This window comes from Bos indicus x Bos taurus, chromosome 15 (genome assembly GCF_003369695.1).
Source record: "Bos indicus x Bos taurus breed Angus x Brahman F1 hybrid chromosome 15, Bos_hybrid_MaternalHap_v2.0, whole genome shotgun sequence".
Lineage (NCBI taxonomy): Eukaryota > Metazoa > Chordata > Mammalia > Artiodactyla > Bovidae > Bos > Bos indicus x Bos taurus.
The window spans coordinates 60,044,420-60,063,159 of record NC_040090.1 but is presented as its reverse complement, the minus strand read 5'-3'; the positions used below and the strand labels follow the sequence as shown (position 1 = coordinate 60,063,159).

At 53.1% G+C, this 18,740-nt stretch overlaps 1 protein-coding gene across 1 annotated transcript; it reads right to left on the bottom strand.

The window, feature by feature from the left end:
- Positions 1-2,371: 2,371 nt before the first annotated feature.
- On the bottom strand, positions 2,372-16,082 carry TMPRSS5 (transmembrane serine protease 5). The gene is made up of 13 exons (XM_027563702.1): positions 15,905-16,082; positions 13,380-13,491; positions 12,913-13,011; positions 12,294-12,413; positions 10,805-10,943; positions 10,349-10,462; positions 9,049-9,092; positions 8,257-8,419; positions 7,088-7,266; positions 5,196-5,294; positions 4,644-4,786; positions 4,217-4,372; positions 2,372-3,197 (listed from the first exon to the last, which is right to left on the bottom strand). Exons 1-13 carry the CDS (start codon positions 15,905-15,907, stop codon positions 3,189-3,191), a joined length of 1,380 nt encoding a protein of 459 aa, XP_027419503.1. The 5' UTR covers positions 15,908-16,082; the 3' UTR covers positions 2,372-3,188.
- Between the last annotated feature and the right edge of the window lie 2,658 nt (positions 16,083-18,740).

Genomic DNA, 18,740 nt, shown 5'->3' with positions numbered 1-18,740 from the left:
AGTCAACAACAGGCTCTTGGAGCTCCCTCAGCAATTACTGCCTTACCACTCAGCTTCGTGGCTGGCCACTAATAATTTATTGCAAATGTCTCATTGCTCCAATAAGGCAGCCACTTCTCTACCTCTGAATTCCCTGCAGAGCATAACACAGCTGGGCACCCCAGCTGGTCCTCATTAAAACCCTTCCAGCCCTGAATCTTCCCACCCTCCCTTCACTCCCATCTCCAGCCCTGCTTTCTAGCAGCCGGCCCAGGACATTCACTTCTCCTCATTTTTAAGGGCTGGATTGCCAGGTGCCAGTGCCGGAAGGGCAGATGAGAGCCTCTGAGTCTGTAGATCTGACTGGTAGCCTGGTGAAATCTAGGCAAAGAGGGAATTGCTATTAGCAAATTCTCTAACTAGCATTCTCTTTATTGTCCTCCTGTGGAAGATACTCATTTGTAACATTTTGAGTCAGATCATGCAGAACTGACTGTAAGAATATTGCTCAGGAAGGGACTCGAGCAGGAGCCACTCAGCTTCTCTGGTTTTGATTTCCTCCCGAATAAAAAGTAGAGATAGCTATGCACTACTGTGGACAGGTGACTAAACCAGCCCTCCATTCTACATTTCTTTGCAATATTAGACCATCTCGTTCATCTGTGTGCAAAACAGTGAAAGACTCAAGGTTCCCATCCTGGCTTTGGCACTTATTAGCTGGTTGGTGCTGGGAAGTCACTTAAATCTTTCTGAACTAATATTCTCACCTGTGAAACAGGCAAAATAATATCTTCACCACATAGATGGTGTGAGATTTAAATGAGATACCACGTGTGAGCAGGATTGCTAAACCGTAAGTTTAGTTCAGTCGCTCAGTCATGTCCGACTCTTTGCGACCCCATGAATCGCAGCACGCCAGGCCTCCCTGTCCATCACCAACTCCCAGAGTTCACCCAGACTCACATCCATCGAGTCAGTGAGGCCATCCAGCCATCTCATCCTCTGTTGTCCCCTTTTCCTCCTGCCCCCAATCCCTCCCAGCATCAGAGTCTTTTCCAATGAGTCAACTCTTCGCATGAGGTGGCCAAAGTACTGGAGTTTCAGCTTTAGCATCATTCCTTCCAAAGAACACCCAGGGCTGATCTCCTTCAGAATGGACTGGTTGGATCTCCTTACAGTCCAAGGGACTCTCAAGAGTCTTCTCCAACACCACAGTTCAAAAGCATCAATTCTTCAGCACTCAGCTTTCTTCACAGTCCAACTCTCACATCCATACATGACCACTGGAAAAACCATAGTCTTGACTAGACCGACCTTTGTTGGCAAAGTAACGTCTCTGCTTTTCAATATGCTATCTAGGTTGGTCATAACTTTCCTTCCAAGGAGTAAGTGTCTTTTAATTTCATGGCTGCAGTCACCATTGCTAAACTGTAAAGTAGTATCCAAATGTTACTGATTTTTAACAGATCATAATGACTGTGGTAAATAAAAACCTTCTAAATAAGCAAATATAGGGGACAACAGAAACACAAAAAAGACCATTGCTAATGGATTTGCTGGTAACTCTTGCCTGCCCGGGGAGATAGGCTGCCCTGTAATTGCCTCTTGAAGTGGAGACTTAGAGCAGAGGAGTAAATGCTGATCTCAGGATGGAGGCTGGAGATTAGGGCTCTCAGAACACAGGGTGAGACCGCCTCCCACCCGCTGGGGCCCCTCCCACGTTGCTTCTGCAATTTGGCAGCAGACTCCCAGCAACCACTTCCCCAGGTGATGATACCACAGTAAATCGTGGCCCATATTTTTTAAGCACTTCCTGCAAAGGAAGCAGACCCTCCAGAAATGAATCTTCATTTGTACTACCCCTCAAAAAATGCTAATAAACTCATGAAAAAAGTTGTGTTATTGCTAAATGCTAATTGCATTTCCTTGGGTAAGCACCATAAAAAATTCATTGTAGTTTTTAGAAACAAGATGCCAACTGCATTTTAATTGCTAGAGAGGAGAAAGTCAGGAAGAAGCTTAACCAGGAAAATGCTAACTGGGCAGAAACTCAGAAAGACATCTCCCTAAGCCAGAAAACCCAGTCCTGAAACAAGAGCTGAGGAGAGATAGGTCCTGTGGGCCACCAGACCCTCCCTGAGGGAGCACTGACTCGGTGGCCCTCAGACATGCAACATCAGAGCACCTGGATATCTGGAGCACTCTGTTTGTTGCCAATCATGACATGTAGATTTAACAAATGTAGTCGCTCAGTCGTGTCCAACTCTTTGTGACCCCATGGACTGTAGCCCTCCAGGCTCCTCTGTTCATGGAATTTTCCAGGCAAGAATACTGGAGTGGATTGCCATTCTCTTCTCCAGGGGATCTTCCCAACCCAAGGACCGAACCTGGGTCTCCTGCATTGGGGCCAGATTCTTTACCTTCGAAGCTACTGGGAAAGTCCTGACAAATGTAAAGAAGTACATAAATAAGCACTAGAGAGAACGAGCTCCAGAGGTTTAAGAAACATGCATGGGAGGAAATTATTCTACTACCACCTTCCCGTGGGCGTGTGAGAGAGAGAAGGCAGGAATGCAACGAGGAGACGGAGACCGTATTTTGCTTTAATATGGAAGTTCCGGACCAGTTCACAGAACTGTAATTTTAAAACCTCCCCACCATTCCAATGCCGACCAGAGTATTCTTACAGTGGTCTCCTGCCCTACCGCAGCAGAGCCAGCCAGAGCCAAGTGAGAGCAGGGAGCAGGTGAGATCCACAGGGAGTGGAGAGGATCCTGACTCCATGGGCTGAACCTGGGCTGACCCAGTCTTGACCCCATCTGCCCAGGAGCTTCCCAGTCTGGGTCTCTGGGGAGCCACTTCCCCGACCTGAGAGCTGGGAGAAGGCAGGCCCAGGGCAGGCTTGAGCGTCCTCCCAAAGATGTGCACAGGACCACAGAGGGGATGGGGCAGAAGGGCAGGCTCCTCGCTGCCACTGACAGCCTCTTCCTCTCCAGCTGTTCCCCGTGCCCCAGCCTTCTGCTCCCCCATCTTCCCAGCCCTGTCCCAGCTTCTCTCCCGTCCTTGAGGCACTCCGCTGAGACAGACTGGAAATCAGGGCCCACGGAGACCGGCACAGTGGCCTGGAGGCCGGCCGGTGGGTGGTGACTGTCTCCTGTGCACTGAAAAGAGATTCATGCCTCCTGCATCTGGGGCTGCTTCTCCTCCATCTAGTGGACCTGCCAGAGAGCCCAGGAAACATGAAGCTGGTGTGTAGTGAGATGGAGAAAACCAATCAATACGACTGGGGAAGGGAGTCCTGGGCTGAAGGAGAAAGGAGCTGATCCACAGCGTGGCTCCTCCCTCCATGAGCCAAGCAGCTAGCATTTTAATAGATCACTTATTTTATATATAGCTGTGTGTATATGTCTGAAAGAATCTTAAAAAGAGTGAATATATATATCTGTATAACAGATTCACTTTGTTGTACACTTGAAACCAACACATTACTGTAAATAACTATACTCCAAAAACATTTTTTTTAAAACATCACTTAACCACTCAGCTTCTTCATTTACACTTCTGTCAAACAGGACTAGCATATCTGTTTCTCGAGGGTTTTTGTAACGTTTGAATGAGAAGATGGATACATAGGTGTCCTGTAAACTCTACAAAATGTATTATCCACTACCTGCCCTGAGCCCAGCTTTGCAGAAAGACGCACGCCCTGCATTTGTAAAGGACTTTATACAAATCACATGCTCTTGTTCTCTCACTTGCCTCTCCCACTTAAAGGATGAAGTGGAGAGGTTGGCTCAGGACCACACAAAATGAATTAGTTGCTGAAACCAGACTGCTAGATGTTGGGCTCTCTCCCTAGTACAGGGAGGGCAGGCAGGACCAGGGAAGAGTAATGAACATAGATAAATGCATCATAACACTTGGGTCACTCACTCCAAGCCTAGAGCTGGGCAGGCCTTACTTCATGTAATCTTCACGTATCACAGCATATAAGACAGACTGGATGGTTATAACCAGGACACTGAAGTTTACCAAGCTTAGGAATCTGGGCTACAAACTCGGGTCGATTCTTCCCGAGTGAATGCTTAAACTGATAGAATGGATTCAGCTGTCACAAGCATCACTTCCTCTGAAACCTTCCCCCGCCCCCAGCAGGACCCAGGCCTAAGGGGCGAGAATCACGGTTTCGAGGGTTGGGTCTTTCACAAACTGGTCTTCTCCACTTGCCCCCACTCACCTGCGCTGCCGTGTCCTGAATCCAGTCCAGGAACTCGGCAACCTTGGCGTAGACTCCGGGGTGGCTGGGTTCTGCGCAGCCGTGTCCCCAGCTGACCACCCCCACCAGGCGCCACGTGCCCTCGTCCAGGCACACCAGGGGACCCCCGCTGTCCCCCTGAGGGATCCAGCCACCAGACACAGAGAAGCGGGCAGTTAAGTCCCTTCTGGTGGAGAGGCGCCAGCGTGCTCCCCGCCCCCACCCCAGGCTGGGCGCGCACCCTGCACTCCAAGCCGTCCTGCTTGCAGGATGAATCCTGTCTCGCCTCACCCATCCTTGACCCTCACTGCGCTGCCCACTTGCCTGGGCTCTTCCTCTGCTACCAGAGAAGACGTCAGCCAGGCGCCCAGCCCGCAGCCCCCGCCCCGCACCAGGCCCTCGGCCGCACCTGGCACGCATCCGCCCTCCCGTCGAGATAGCCGGCACACAGCATGCGGGGCGTCAGGGCCCCGCTGTACACGCAAGAGCTGTTGCAGAGCTGGGTGCTGAGCAGAGGGACCACGGAGTCCTGGAGCACGTCGGAGCTGCGGGCTGCAGGGAGGTAGATGGGAGGGTCACAGACGGAGGTGGGAGAGGCAGAGGCTCTAGAGGGCCGACCCCAGGGACATGGAAGCCCAGGACTCTGGCCAGGAGGGTCCATCAGACTTGGAGGGGAGGGGTATGCATCACACATACACCCTGATGCTGAGGCCCTGGCACTCCTGGGAGGCGGGGAGGGAGAAGAAAGGGCCTGGGTTTCAGGGAAAATACCAGTTTGTTCTCCCAGAAGGACCCTGGGGCCCCCATCTAACCGAGGGTGATGCCAGAGGAGAAGGGGGCTTATGCTGCCCTGTGGCCAGGGAGGAGGAGGCCGCGGTGCCTCACTTCTGGGGACAGATTCCTCCCCTCCCACCCCCGACCCCCCCATCCTGTGCACCCAGGGCCCTGGGAGCTGACTCACTGTGGCCGGGGTCAGTGTGGCCCCAGCCAGACACCCAGCACTCCGAGCCCCTTGGAAAATCCCGCTCTTCAGCTGGCAGGCACACGGCGCCCACGGTGTCTGCGGAGAGGCAGTGGTCCTGGGCCCCACTCAGGCTCCCCTTCTCTGCCCCCGAGCCTGGGTGCAAGGACCAAGGCCAGCCAGTCCTCCTTGCCCCTTTCTTCAAACAGTCCTAGTTCCAGCTTCCCGCGTGGTTGTGCGGGCCAGGCTCTGTACCACCTGGGGGTCACCATTCACGCAGAGGACCCTGTGGAAACTGCTGTGTACCTGGCATCCTAGGCTGGGCGGGGTACACATGATACCCCACCTGGGACCGATGAGGGAAACTCATGCTGGACGCTTGTACCTAGCCTCTCCTAATGAGGACCCTGTTTGGATTTTCCCCAGGGTGTCTAGATCCTCTTGGGACATGGTTCCAAAACCATGGGACCCGTTCTATGGGTGAGCGCGAACCTGATTTTACAGAGTGTATAGGCCTGCCCTTAGATAAACACCACTTCACTGGGAGAAAGTATTTCCTCTTCGTTTCTCTTTCAGCCTCTCTGCAATGAGGAGAGAGACTGTCTGGGCTGCTCTGTGCCTCTCTGGACTTCCATCCTCCCCTTCTAAGCACACAGAGAGCAGCCTGAGTCAGTAGTTCTGCAGAGCACAGTGCCAAGCTGGGACTTGAGCACTGTTTTGCTTCCAGTCTGTACATTTTTGTGGTTGTTATATTCCCTCTAAGTCATAAGGTCTCCAGTCTGGTGGAAGCCTCAAATTTCCCTTTGAGTATATTTAAGTCATTTTAGAAGCATTAGCTGTTGAACAGCAGTGCAGAGAGCACTCGTATATGGTAGACTCTGTAAACAGTATACAGCAACATATGTTGCTGGGGATACCCCAACAGGAACCAATGGAAGGGAGGAGTGCTGAGTGTGTATGAGTGTGTGTGTGTGTGGTGTGAGAGTAAGCGTGCACAGGAGTAGGTGTGCCTGTGTACTCATGTGAGCCTTGCACGAGTGTGTGAGGGCATGCACAGGTGTGTGTGCATGCCTGGCACATGCATGCGGAAGAGAGAGCTGGCCTTCGAGGGCAGACACTGTGGAGGAGACGCCCTGCCCGGGAACTGTTTGCCTCCTGAACTGGAAGAGAGTCACTTCCCTCATCTGTACACACCTGCCTCAGCTCCCTGACAGGCTTGTTATGAGGATGGGGAGGTCAAAGGGTTGTTACAAGGATGGGGGGTTGGGTGAAAGGATATTTGGTAAAGTAAGTCTTATTAACCATAACATGGTGCTGCTTATTAACTGTTATCCTATTAACTACACGTGCTGTGTGCTAAGTCGCTTCAGTCATGTCCGACTCTTTGCAACCCTATGGACTGTAGCCTACCAGGCTCCTCTGTCCATGGGATTCTCTGGGCAAGAATACTGGAGTGGGTAGCCATTCCCTCCTCCAGGGGATATTCCCTACCCAGGAATCAAACCTGTGTCTCTTACATCTCCTGCATTGGCAGGCGGGTTCTTTACTACTAGGGCCACATAAGAAGCCCAGTAACTATATAGTTAACTATTATCCCTCCTAACCCGGCTGGGACCTGGCACCAGCCTGGGAACTGGGTGGAGCAGCCTGCTGGAGAAGGAGTCACTGGGAAGCTCTTCTGGGGACCTCGAGGCAAATCCCACCTGCCACCCAGCTATGAAAAGGGCCAGACTCTTTGTCCCCAAAAGAGCATGTGGAAGAGTTGGTGCAATCCAAGGTCCCCAGAGTCCATGACGGTCCCCAAGTGAAGAGACCATTGTAAGATTCACAGCATGGGGGGCTTCTAGGAACCCTCGTGGCTCCCACCCTCCACCCCTTCACCGCAGCCTCACCTGAGAAGTGCAGTGGGGTGCGGAGCTGCAGGAGGGCCACGTCATAGTCATGGTTCTGGGCGCTGTACAGAGGGTGGGTGATGATCCGCTGCACCACAGCCCCCTGGTGTGGCCTGACCGTGCTGTGGCTGACCAGCCCCGCATGGACCCGCCAGCTGGACAGGCGGGACAGCCTGAAACTGCACACGGAGGCCGCGCTGAGCCCGAGGGAAGGAGGGGCAGGAGACGCTGACATAGGTGAGGTGGCAGGTGGAAGAAGCCACCAGAAAGGCTATTAGTGGGGAAGCTATTAGTGGAAGAAGCCACCAGAAAAGCTATCACCGGTCTGCAAGTTCCCAGGACCCAGGCCTTTTTGAATCTACCCCAGCATTTGGTAAGACACTGGGCATGCAGTAGGTGCTTAATAAATGCTCAGGCCCTGATGGATTGAGAAATGAGACGCTATGGTCATCGGCCACTACTGCCTCCCTCCAGTATAACCCCCTCCAGGTTTTGCAACAGATAAGGAAGAGCCTCATGTGGTATGAGAGCTCTAAGCTGACTCAGCAAGGCTGCGCTCAGCACCGTCTCCCCACTTCCTAGGTGTGGTCTCCCCACTTCCTAGGTGTGATCACAAGGGAGCCACTTCCCCTCTCCTGGCCTTGGCTCCTCGCTATAACATGAGGGTTACACGACCTGCCCTGCCTTCTGTCAAAGAAGATGGGCAGAGAACCCTTCCTTCCTTCCAACCAGTATTAAGTACCTGCTGTATTTCAGGACTGTTCTAGGCCATGGGGACAAGGCAAGGGAAATCCACAAAGGGATTCAGTGATAAACAAGACTCTTGCCTGCCCCCATGGAGCTTCCAATCTGAAGGGGAGGAAGGACATAAAGAATCACGTGGAAATGGATTTAACTACGGTGCTGATAAACATCAGTACAGAGGGCTATGAGTGGGAAAGCATTTTAAAACCTTAAAAACCAAATGAAGCCGAAGAACCAATGTTTGTATTATTATTGCCATTCCGGCAGGTCTTGAACAGGGAGAATTTCACAAACACTCCAGGGCCCACTCGCACCGGACGTGGCAGGCAGACAGTTGGACATCTTATACAGAACGTACCAACGGCTGACTTTCAGAAAAGGCCCCAGAGGCGCCCCCCTCCCTTTTTGGGGGGCCCCAGACTTGCCTGTGCGTGCAGTGCGCCGCGGTCACCACCCAGCGCGGGCCCAGAACAGAGGCCCCACATGTGTGCCGGGAGCCCAGGGTCACGCTGGCCTGCCAGGGCCAGCGCCCAGGAGCTGCTGCCTGCCCGCCCACGATCCGGGAAGCCAGGGGTCTGGCCCCACACTCTGCAAACAGAGGAGCACCCGTGAGATGGACACATAGGTGGCTGTCAGCACGGTGCTGTCTGCCGGGGAGTGTGGACAGTTCCCGTTTATCATTCCTGGTCCTAAGCATGGAGCGGAAAGGCCGTCTCACTAAGGGAGGGACTGTGACTGCATCGTCCATGGAGCCACAGGACCTAAGAAAACGCCTGGGCCATAGGAGAGGTCAAATGGGGGCCTGTCGTGTGGGAAGATGACACGTGAAGATGGCTAGATGACTGGGAAGACGGGAGAAAGGAATTCTACACACTGTCTCCCACTTGGCCCCTAGTTCCTTGCCCTCCTTAGATTCTAGAAGCTGCTGGTCCCCCTTTGGGGTGCTCTGGAAGAAGGGGAGGGGGTGTCAGAGGCCAGGGCGGGGAGTGAGGCAAGGAGGTTGCCTGCCCAGGTCAGCAGCTGGTGGGGAACAGAACAGAGGCGTCCATGGGGCTCTGTCCTGGCAAAACTGTGTCTGCAGGAAGGGCCCGGTGGGTGGGTGGGCAAGACATCCCCCTAGACCCAGGCGAGCCTCCCACTGGGGCTCTTCCACCCAGGGGCATGAGGGAGACCTCCTTCTCCCACCGCCTCCTTCCCAGACCCGTAAGGGGACTCACCAGAACACTTGAGGGAGACGATCTGACCAGAAGCACAGCGGTCCCTGCAAAACAGAGGCAGCGCCAGCAGGGAGCTGGACAGGGGCCCAGCCCAGCCCAACACCCCTCGGGGCCTGGAGGAGGGGGCATTGTTGGGGGACAGCAGACAGGGCCACTCTGTGGCCACAGATGTCTGCTTCCCGCCCCCACCCAAGCCTTCAGACCCCTCCTTGTAGCAGGTCTCTGGGGCAGTAAGCAGGCTCTGCCTGGCCATTCAGGGCGTCGATGTGGGCAGAGCCCAGAATTACAAATGGAGCACTGATGGATGTAAAAATTCAGTAGTTCCCACTGAAGCGCCCGGTACGCTCAGAGTGAATAGGCGAGTGAGTGAACGGACATGGTCCTTCACCTCCTGTTCCAACCCAAGCCGACTCCACTTAATCCAAGCCCTCTGCCCAGCGCTGTGTACTCACAGCCCGCCTCCTCTCCCCTCCTCTTTCTTAGCATAAACCTCCACTCCTTTTGGACCAAAGCTCTCTCCTCTGCTCACCTCTTGCCCCAGCATCCAACGCCTGGATCCTCGGTTTCTACTGGTTTCCCAAACCCACAGCCCTCTGGCTCTCCTGGCCGAGTCTGTCCACTACTGTTACCTTTGCCTGTTCAGATATCTAAGGCAGGAGCATTGGTGCCCCTGATGGAGCATGAGGGGGCAGGAGCTGGGCCAGAGGGGCCGAGGTTCAGAGGAGACAGAAACAGTGGCTGCAGAGGTGAGAAGGCTTCAGAGCAGGGTTGAGAGGACTGCTGGAAAGCTTGAGGACGCCCACCCCCAGGATCGGGGGAAGGTCCGTTCCAGAACCCTCTCTTCTCTGGAGAGTCTCTGGGTTCCAAGCAGTCCACTATCTCTCTCCTGAGATGCCAGAATCATCCAAATAAAGTGTGGCAGGGGTAAGGGGGACTAGTTTGGGGGCAAGAGCCTGGTTTCAAGACATGGTTTGGCCGATTATCAGTTCTGCGACCTTACACAAGGCCCTTTATCTCACTGAATCTCAGTTTCCCCATCTGTGAAATGGGAATAAGAGTACCATTTCAAATCCTCTGACAATAACACCCAATCCTGCCATTTTTGTGATGGGCAAATAAATTATGTATATAGGCAGAACTCGTATGAAATGAAAAATTCCTCTCTGTCGTCCTATCTTACGCCTCCAGTGTCCTCACCACTAGGCTCCCATGATAGGAAGGTTTTTGTTGGGTTGTTCACGGAAGCGAGGGGCACCACTCAGTCCCACCCCCAAGTCCAGCCCTTCCAGAGAAGCCCTACCTAGGCTGCCACACCTCCTCCGGGAAGCCTTCCAGTCTAGGAGAGAGCTGAGCAAACTCCCTGGAACTGTTGAGCCTGACATCAGACAGGTTCACCGCCTTGTGGTGAGTGAGTCTTGATAAGAAAGGGGAATAAAATGGGAAGAAATTGGCTTTAAATGGCAATATGAGAGAAGAGGGGTTAGTATAACAGAATGTACAGGAAATACTGCACCAGGGTAATGACTGAGCAAGACTTTGACAATGAATGACTTCTGCTGGGATTTATATTTTGTTGAAAAGCAAGGATGCCCAAAGGAGAGAAACAGGCTGCCATCATGCCCAGAGGCCAGGAGACGACAAAATGACCTCTTGTCATTTCCTGAATACTCTGAGGGTAGCAGGCAGGGTCTCCAAAGCCCCTCCCCGACCCACCCACCCTCCACCTTCCCCAGGCCCCAGGTCCAGCCCCAGTTACCTAAGATGTCCGAGGCTCCTGCAGACACGTGCCCCCAGGGCAGAGCTCCAGCCCTCATGGCACACCAGCAGCCAGTCTTGCCGGGCCCTCAGCTGTACTTCCAGCAAGAAGTCCTCAGAAGTGTTTATTCTGAAAGATACTGAGACCACGGCATGAAAGCCACTTCCCATCTGCAACAGGATGGAGGAGCTGGACCCCTCAACCGTGGGGCCTGAAAAGGCCTTCATGATCGCCTGGGTCACCCAATGTTGGGCTCACTGTTCCCCCGGGAGCCAGCCAGTGCTGAGAACAAAAGAACCCCTCTCTCTGTGCTGCCCCTTCAGGTTTGTGTTTAACCAAGCGCTTTTACACGTGCTCCATCACCAAGGGTCACAGCCGCGCAATGGCATGAGAATGCCCATCCTCCCCATTCTGCAGCAGGAAGTAAGGCATGAAGATCAAGCGACCTGCCCTAGGTCACAGGATCTGCAAGTGATGGAGCCAGGTCATCCGATTTCTGGAGAAGGCAATGGCAACCCACTCCACTATTCTTGCCTGGAAAATCCCATGGACGGAGGAGCCTGGTAGGCTGCAGTCCATGGGGTCGCTAAGAGTAGGACACGACTGAGCGACTTCACTTTCACTTTTTACTTTCATCCTTTGGAGAAGGAAATGGCAACCCACTCCAGTGTTCTTGCCTGGAGAATCCCAGGGACCGGGGAGCCTGGTGGGTGCCGTCTCTGTGGTCACACAGAGTCAGACACAACTGAAGCGACTTAGCAGCAGTAGCAGCAGCAGCATCCAATTTCAAATCTTGTGACAGTACTGGTGATGGTGCCCACTTATTGAGCATCTGCTTTTTCCGGGCTCTATGGTAAGCTCCTTTACTTTATGCTCTTATTATGCTTACAGCTTCACGCGGTAAATATTTTTATCTCCACTTCATGGAGAAGGACATGGAAGCTCAAAGAAGTAATGTATTCAGAGGCACACACAGCTAGCAAAGGCAGGCAAGCCGATCCTAAATAATTTCTGTAACTGATTCTAACCCCAGGCTTTGCAGCACCGTATCTTCTGACCCTCCACCCTTACCTGTAGGGGAGGTGAGAAAATTCAGGGCGGAGGATGGGGAGATAGTGTGGTGTGATGTTTCCAGCCTCTACACTTTGCCGCTGGGTCAAGACCCGTGTCCACCACGCACTGGCCCCCAACACACACCTGGCTCCTCTTGCCCCACATGGCAGGCTCCCTCTGTCCAAATGGCAAGTCGCCACCTCTCCTGGCAGCCTGGGTTTTTAGCTGTGCCTCCACTAGGGATCAAAACAGTCCCCGGGGAGTGCTGAAAGCCCTGAATCAGAGATCAGCTCCTGGAGGCTGCACGAGGGCCTCACCCTCACAGCACAGGAGATGCAGGTGGATGACAGTAAACTGGAAGGATCCCAGCGCTGTGCAGGGGCCCTGGGCCTGGGGTTGGGGAGGGCAGTCTCCCCACCTTGGGGGTGTGGCTCACCTGTTCTGGGAATCGAGGGGAGCAGGGCTTCCTCACTGCTGGCCTCGGAGCAGTTCAAAGTCATCTCATCCTGCAGGGTTTCAGGAGTGGGCTGAGAGGCAGCTGGCCACAGATACAGCACTTCAGAAGACAAAGACAAGGAAAGGGTCACAGAGAAGAGGCTGGGAAAGGAAGGGATTCCCCCAGGAGGGAGCCCAGGTGCAGAACAAGACATCTGCTGCAGAGGGTGGCAAGGCAGCCTCCGGGGACTCCTCGTTACCACCCTGCTTTAGGCAGGTCCCTCCCAATACGCAGAGAGGCATCGCGCGCTCTGTCTTGTCTGTGTTTGTCTGTCTCTCTCTCTCGCACTGGGAAAGATGTCCAGGTGCAGCTTGACCAGGGCCTCCCTGGATCACCTGCTCAAGCACATTTCTCACTACAGGACAAAAACGTTCCTCTACATAGAGCCCGAGGCCCTCCAGCTTGACCTGCATCCCGTCTCCATTTGCTGTCAGAGTAGATGGAAAAGGCAGTCATCCCACCTGCCCTAGACACTCGCTCACTTCCTACTCCTCTCTCCCAGCACCCCCAGAGTCCATTCTTTGTCCCTCCCCCAGCCACTGAAGGTCCCAGCACTGACCTAGAAGCCAGGAGCCAACGCCCACACCAGCCAGCAGCCCCAGGGCTCCCAGTACCGCCCAGCAGCGCCGCCCGGCACACCAGCGCCCTGCCCCAGACACTGTGGGGAGGGCAGAGGAGTGTCTGAGGGCCCTGCCCCTGCCCACCAGCCCACTGCACCCCGAGGTCGAGACAGCCACCAAGCGGTGGCAGGAGTTTGCCCCACTGCACCTGCCCACCTGCCCCTGCCCCATTATCACGGGATGGGTGAGGGGCAGAGCTCCAATCACTGGAGCCTCAGAGCCCACTCAAACCCCCATAGGGAAACAGAGAGAAAGCAGGTCCAGGACGGATAGTGAGAAAGTCTCTGGCCATCAGACACTTAAGGCTGACCGAGGAAGATCTGGGGAGAAGGAAGCTGGGGGGTGTGGGAAGATCGTTCCTTCACTGCCCCACCCTGTCATTCCCCCGTGGCCCAGTCTGGCCTACTGGGTTGCTGCTGGGTCTCAGGCCTCCGTAGCAGGTCTCCTGGCTCTGCGGATCCCGGCCCCTCCTCTGCATCCTGAGCCTCTGTGGGAGCTTGGCCATCCAGCATCGGGCTCTGTGGGAACAGCTGTCAGTCACTCACCAAGAAGAAAATCTCCACCCAGCACAAGTCCCCACTGTCTAACTCCAGCCACTCCCTCGCTGCCACTTGCAAGTCTTTTTCCACCCTGGGGACTCGGTGTGCGTCCCCATAGAGGCCCCTCGGGCCTCCCAGCTCTCCTGGAACCCCTTGCCCTACCCACCTTACTCTCACCCACCCAGTAAGTGGCACAGCAGACACCCGAGCTTCGACTGGGCTGACTCCGAAGCCCACACTTTTCACCGCCCCCTCATCAGCATGGAGGGCATCCACTGAACCCCTCAACATCCCTCATCAGACCCTAAGATCTCACCTTCATCATTCCCTCCCATCTCAGAGGAAGAAGAGCCCCTCCCCAGTGAACCATGCAGTCACTCACCCAGTAGATAGTATTTAGCCAAGTGGACAGGCCACGATGGGCATGCTGTAAGGACTTCAAGATAAATGAATGTGGACCTCCACCACCACCAACCCAGAGAATCTGTGTGTGAGTCCTTGAAGGTAAGTTGTGTTCAGTGACAAAAGGGAAGTTCCGTTCAGCTACCACTGGGATTTAAAAGGACAGCTTTCTTCTTATTGGGAAGATCAAGAAAGGCTCCCTGGAAGAGGCAGCCTTTGAGACAGGCCCTCATAGATGAATAGGGTTTGAAATGACATATATGGGCATTGGGTGTTCCGGGAAAAGGGTACTGAAGAGGCAAAGGAATGGGAGTAAGAAAGCTTAGAGGAGGGTAGGTCAGACATTTGTCTGAAGTTCCTAGTTCAAAGCCAGGTCTACAGCCTACTGTGTGAACGTGGTGATTCATCAGCCCTCCAAATTTTCATTTTCTCATTTATGAAATAAGAGTGATAAATCCTGCTTCCTGTTGAGTAGCCTCCCCTCTCTAGCCTTGTCTCCATTCCTTCTCCAAGCCAGAGTGATCTTTCTAAATGCAAACATGAGCAAGCTAACCTCGTCTTCACAGCACCCAGTAGGTCTCTGTAGCCTTCAGGAGAAGCACCCTGGCACGACTCGCAGCATTTTCTGTGATCTCACCCTCCTCAGCTCTCCATCCTCACCTGCCAGCGCTTACTCCTCCACAGCAGGACTCGGGGTCATGTTAACACACATGCCCATCCTCATGCCTTCACACACTGTCACTCCACAAAGGCATGGCGACTGCTCTCCCCTTCCACACACTGACCCCTACGACCCTTCAAGACTCAGCTTAAGTGCCATCTTTTCCGGAAGCTTTCTTCAACCTGCAGGGCACCTATTGTGACCCTATATTATGCTCCTTTACTTGTCTTTCTCTCTCCCCTTTCTCTCTGGGTCTAGGATCCCAGGGTCTGGCTCAAGTCCTAGCACAAAGTGGGAATTCAGTTAATCCACATTGAATAGAAGGAAGGAAAGAAGAAAGGAAGGCAGAGAAAGAAAGAGGAAGGGAAGGAGGAAGGAAGAAACTAAACAGATTATGTGGCTGAAAGGGTTTTATAAAGTAAAACACAAATATTAAGTAGAATAATATATTAATAGTGTGTTAGTTGTTCAGTGATGTCTGACTCTTGTGACACCATGGACTGTAGCCCCCCAGGCTCCTCTGTCCGTGGAATTCTCCAGGCAAGAATACTGGAGTGGGTTGCCATTTCCTTCTCCAGGGGATCTTCCTGACCCAGGGATCGAATCCAGGCCTCCTGCATTGCAAGCAGATTCTTTACCGTCAGAGCCACCAGGGAAGCCCCATGTATTAATTAGAAATATGTAAAAGCTATGGATCCTTTCTTCAGTGAAATTATACTCCACCCATGTCAACAGTCTTGGTCTGGAGAGAATTCCAGGGCACGCTCAGCCTTTTTTCCTGTCTCAGATCAAGGGAGCCTGGCTTGACATTCAGCCTCGGCACAAACTGGCCTCACCTGGGACACTGCCCCAACTCAGCACTCACCTGTCCAGGCTCCTGTGGTAGCCTGCAAAAACGGTCTTTAATGACACAGGCCCTCCTTTTGAGTAATAATGATTTACTAAGAGTCACCTATGGGCAAAGCGCCTGGCTTAGCCATGTGGGGGATGAGAGAGGGAACTAGATGTCAGCCCCCAGGGAAAATGAAACCAGAAGGCTGGCCACACGGGCCCCCTCTAGGATCCAGCCTGTGCACCAGAGCTGCCAGAGGCAAAAGGAAAGGAGGGTGGCAGCGGATGAGATGGTTGGATGGCATCACTGATTCGACGGACGTGAAACTGGGCAAACTCTGGGAGAGGGTGAGGGACAGGGAGGCCTGGCGTGCTGCAGTCCATGGGGCTGCAAGAAGTTAGACTCGACTTGGCCACTGAACAACAACAAAGAAGCCCAAGGGTGGGGTCAAGGGTGGGGTTGAAAGAGAGAGAGGCCAGAACAGGGATTGGCCTTACCATGTGGGTCAGTGGCACCGATGGAAGCCTGGGGGTCTGCTAGGCAATGTCCTGGCTCTGTTCTTGGATCAGCATTGATTAAATAGCCTGACCAGCTTGGTTGGAGGCTGAGGTCTCCCTGCTTCACACATGGCTCCTCCCTTCATCTCCCTACACACACACACACAAGAGAGACAATGAACTCTGCTCAGAAACCATGAATAGACCCCTTGTTGCAGGAAAGGGGGCCGAGGGCTAGGCTGGGCTGGGCAGCCCCAGCCCCTCCCATCTGCTAACTGGAAGCTTAGAAACAGAGAAAAAGGTTACAAGGAGGAGGGGAAGCCAGCTCCTGTTGCTTAGCAACCAGGCCCCTTGTGCCAAAAAGTGTGCCCCATGCATGCTGGCATAATACACCCCCCACCCCCTTCCTGCTGACAGGGCTGTATTCAGGAGAATGACATCAGCATTTGCTGAAATGTTTCTGAGCCCTGCGGATGAGATCTCACCTCTGTGTGGGTTGGCTTTCCCAGCAGTCTGGGGCTGTCTCCGTGCTGCAGTTGGGATGATGACGGGGAATCTGCCACCTCTCTTCTCCAGGCTGCACTTGTCACCCCAATGCCAGGGAAATGGGCCCTCTCCGCCTCACTGCCCTGGGAACCAGCTGCTAGGGGAGACTTCAGTGCCATGTTGCTTCAAAGCACAAGGATGGGCTAAACACACCTGGCAGCCACATCTGTTTAGCCAAGGAGGCAGAAGAGGTCCCAGGGAAGGGAAACGCTAGTGTGGCTCCTCCTCCTCCAACGCCTCTCAAAGAGCCCTCAGATGGGACAGCTAAGAAGATGGGGTTACAGTCAGCCTTCATCCAACCCCAGTTCTGCTCCTTCCCTTACCCAGCCTCGCCTGGGAAGTTATGATCTTAGTACCTGCCTTAATCCCAGGGACGGGGAAGCCTGGTGGGCTGCCGTCTATGGGGTGGTACAGAGTCGGACACGACTGATGCGACTTAGCAGCAGCAGCAGCAGCATAGAGCTGATGCTGGAATTAAAGGAGTTACTGGGTATCAAACTCTTAGCTATTGAAGATAAAACTTTAAGCAGACTTCTCTGGTGGTACAGTGGATGAGAATCCGATCTGCCAATGCAGGGGATATGGGTTCAATCCCTGGACAGGGAAGACCCCACGTGCCGTGGAATAACTAAGCCCATGTGCCTCAACTACTGAAGCCTTGCAGCCAGAGCCTGTGCCCCACAACAGGAGAAGCCACCCCACAATGAGAAGCCTGTGCACCAAAATCACTGCAACGAGAAAGCCCAGGAGTAGCAAGGAAGACCCAGTACAACCAAAATACATAAATACTTGATCCTTCAAATACATTTTTTAAAATCTTGTAGCTTTATATCTAGTGTCTAACATAGACTCTGTGTAAATATTACGTGCTATTATGGTATCATCATTCTCATCATCACACAGAAATCTCCACACACAATACAACGAAGAGACAGAGGTCAGCTATGAGTCAGTCCCAGAAGCAGGAGGAGAACACGATGGCTGGAGCTGAGAAGCCCTTGGCCAGGCACTGATACTTCAGCCTACATACATGAATACTTACTGTGTGTCAGGAACGAACCTGGGCCTGGGGAATGATAAGCCACAGTTAGGAGTGTGCAGGCTGGGAGGAGAGATGGGAACAGATATAAAGAATTGTTTTTGTAAAAAGTGAAATAATGGAGGCATCAACACAGAGGTACAGGAGAATGAAGGGCTAGCTTACTCCTTACCCATAGGACCCAGAGAGAGCTTCACAATGGAGGAGATATTTGAGCTGAATTTCTGAGAAATGAGAAGGCTGCTGCTGCTAAGTCGCTTCAGTCGTGTCTGACTCTGTGGGACCCCATAGGTGGAAGCCCACCAGGCTCCCCTGTCCCTGGGATTCTCCAGGCAAGAACACTGGAGTGGGTTGCCATTTCCTTCTCCAATGCATGAAAGTGAAAAGTGAAAGTGAAGTTGCTCAGTCGTGCCTGACTCTTAGCAACCCCATGGACTGCAGCTTACCAGGCTCCTCCGTCCATGGGATTCTCCAGGCAAGAGTACTGGAGTGGGGTGCCATTTCCTTCTCCAATGCATGAAAGTGAAAAGTGAAAGTGAAGTTGCTCAGCCGTGCCCGACTCTTAGCAACCCCATGGACTGCAGCCTACCAGGCTCCTCCACCCATGGGATTCTCCAGGCAAGAGTACTGGAGTGGGGTGCCATTTCCTTCTCCAATGCATGAAAGTGAAAAGTGAAAGTGAAATTGCTCAGTTGTGTCTGACTCTTAGCAACCCCATGGACTGCAGCCCACCAGGCTCCTCCATCCATGGGATTCTCCAGGCAAGAGTACTGGAGTGGGGTGCCATTGCCTGATTCTTGTATTTGACACCCAAACTAAAGGCAACAAAAACAAAAAGGAAAAAATGGGACTACATAAAAGACTGCATGACAAAATAAAGCCATCAGTAAAGTAAAAAGGCAACGTGTAGAATGGGAGAAAATTTTGCAAATCATATATTTGATATACAATAAAATATACAAAGAACTTGTACAACTCAATGGCAAAAAAAAAAAAGCTTAAAAATAGGCAGAGGAAATGGCCTCTTTCTGGCCATTCTCTCTGCCTGGCTGTCCAAGAAGTCTCTCTTCTCTATCTCTCTGATACTCCTTCCATCCAAGATGAGCCACTCTGGGTTGCTCTGGCTGGTTTGGACAGGATACCTACCTCTAGAGCGAAGCAGTGGGAGTGTAGGGTTCAGAATTTAAGACGGCACTCACTGGCAGATCGAGTGTCAGCACCTGAATAACATGAACGATGCCATCTTAAATC

Coding starts and splice junctions, on each gene's coding strand:
- TMPRSS5 (XM_027563702.1), bottom strand. Junction 10,944..12,293: donor CCCCTCGATTCCCAGAACAG/GTGAGCCACACC, acceptor CCGTGGTCTCAG/TATCTTTCAGAATAAACACT. Junction 7,267..8,256: donor GCGGCGCACTGCACGCACAG/GCAAGTCTGGGG, acceptor CTCCGTGTGCAG/TTTCAGGCTGTCCCGCCTGT.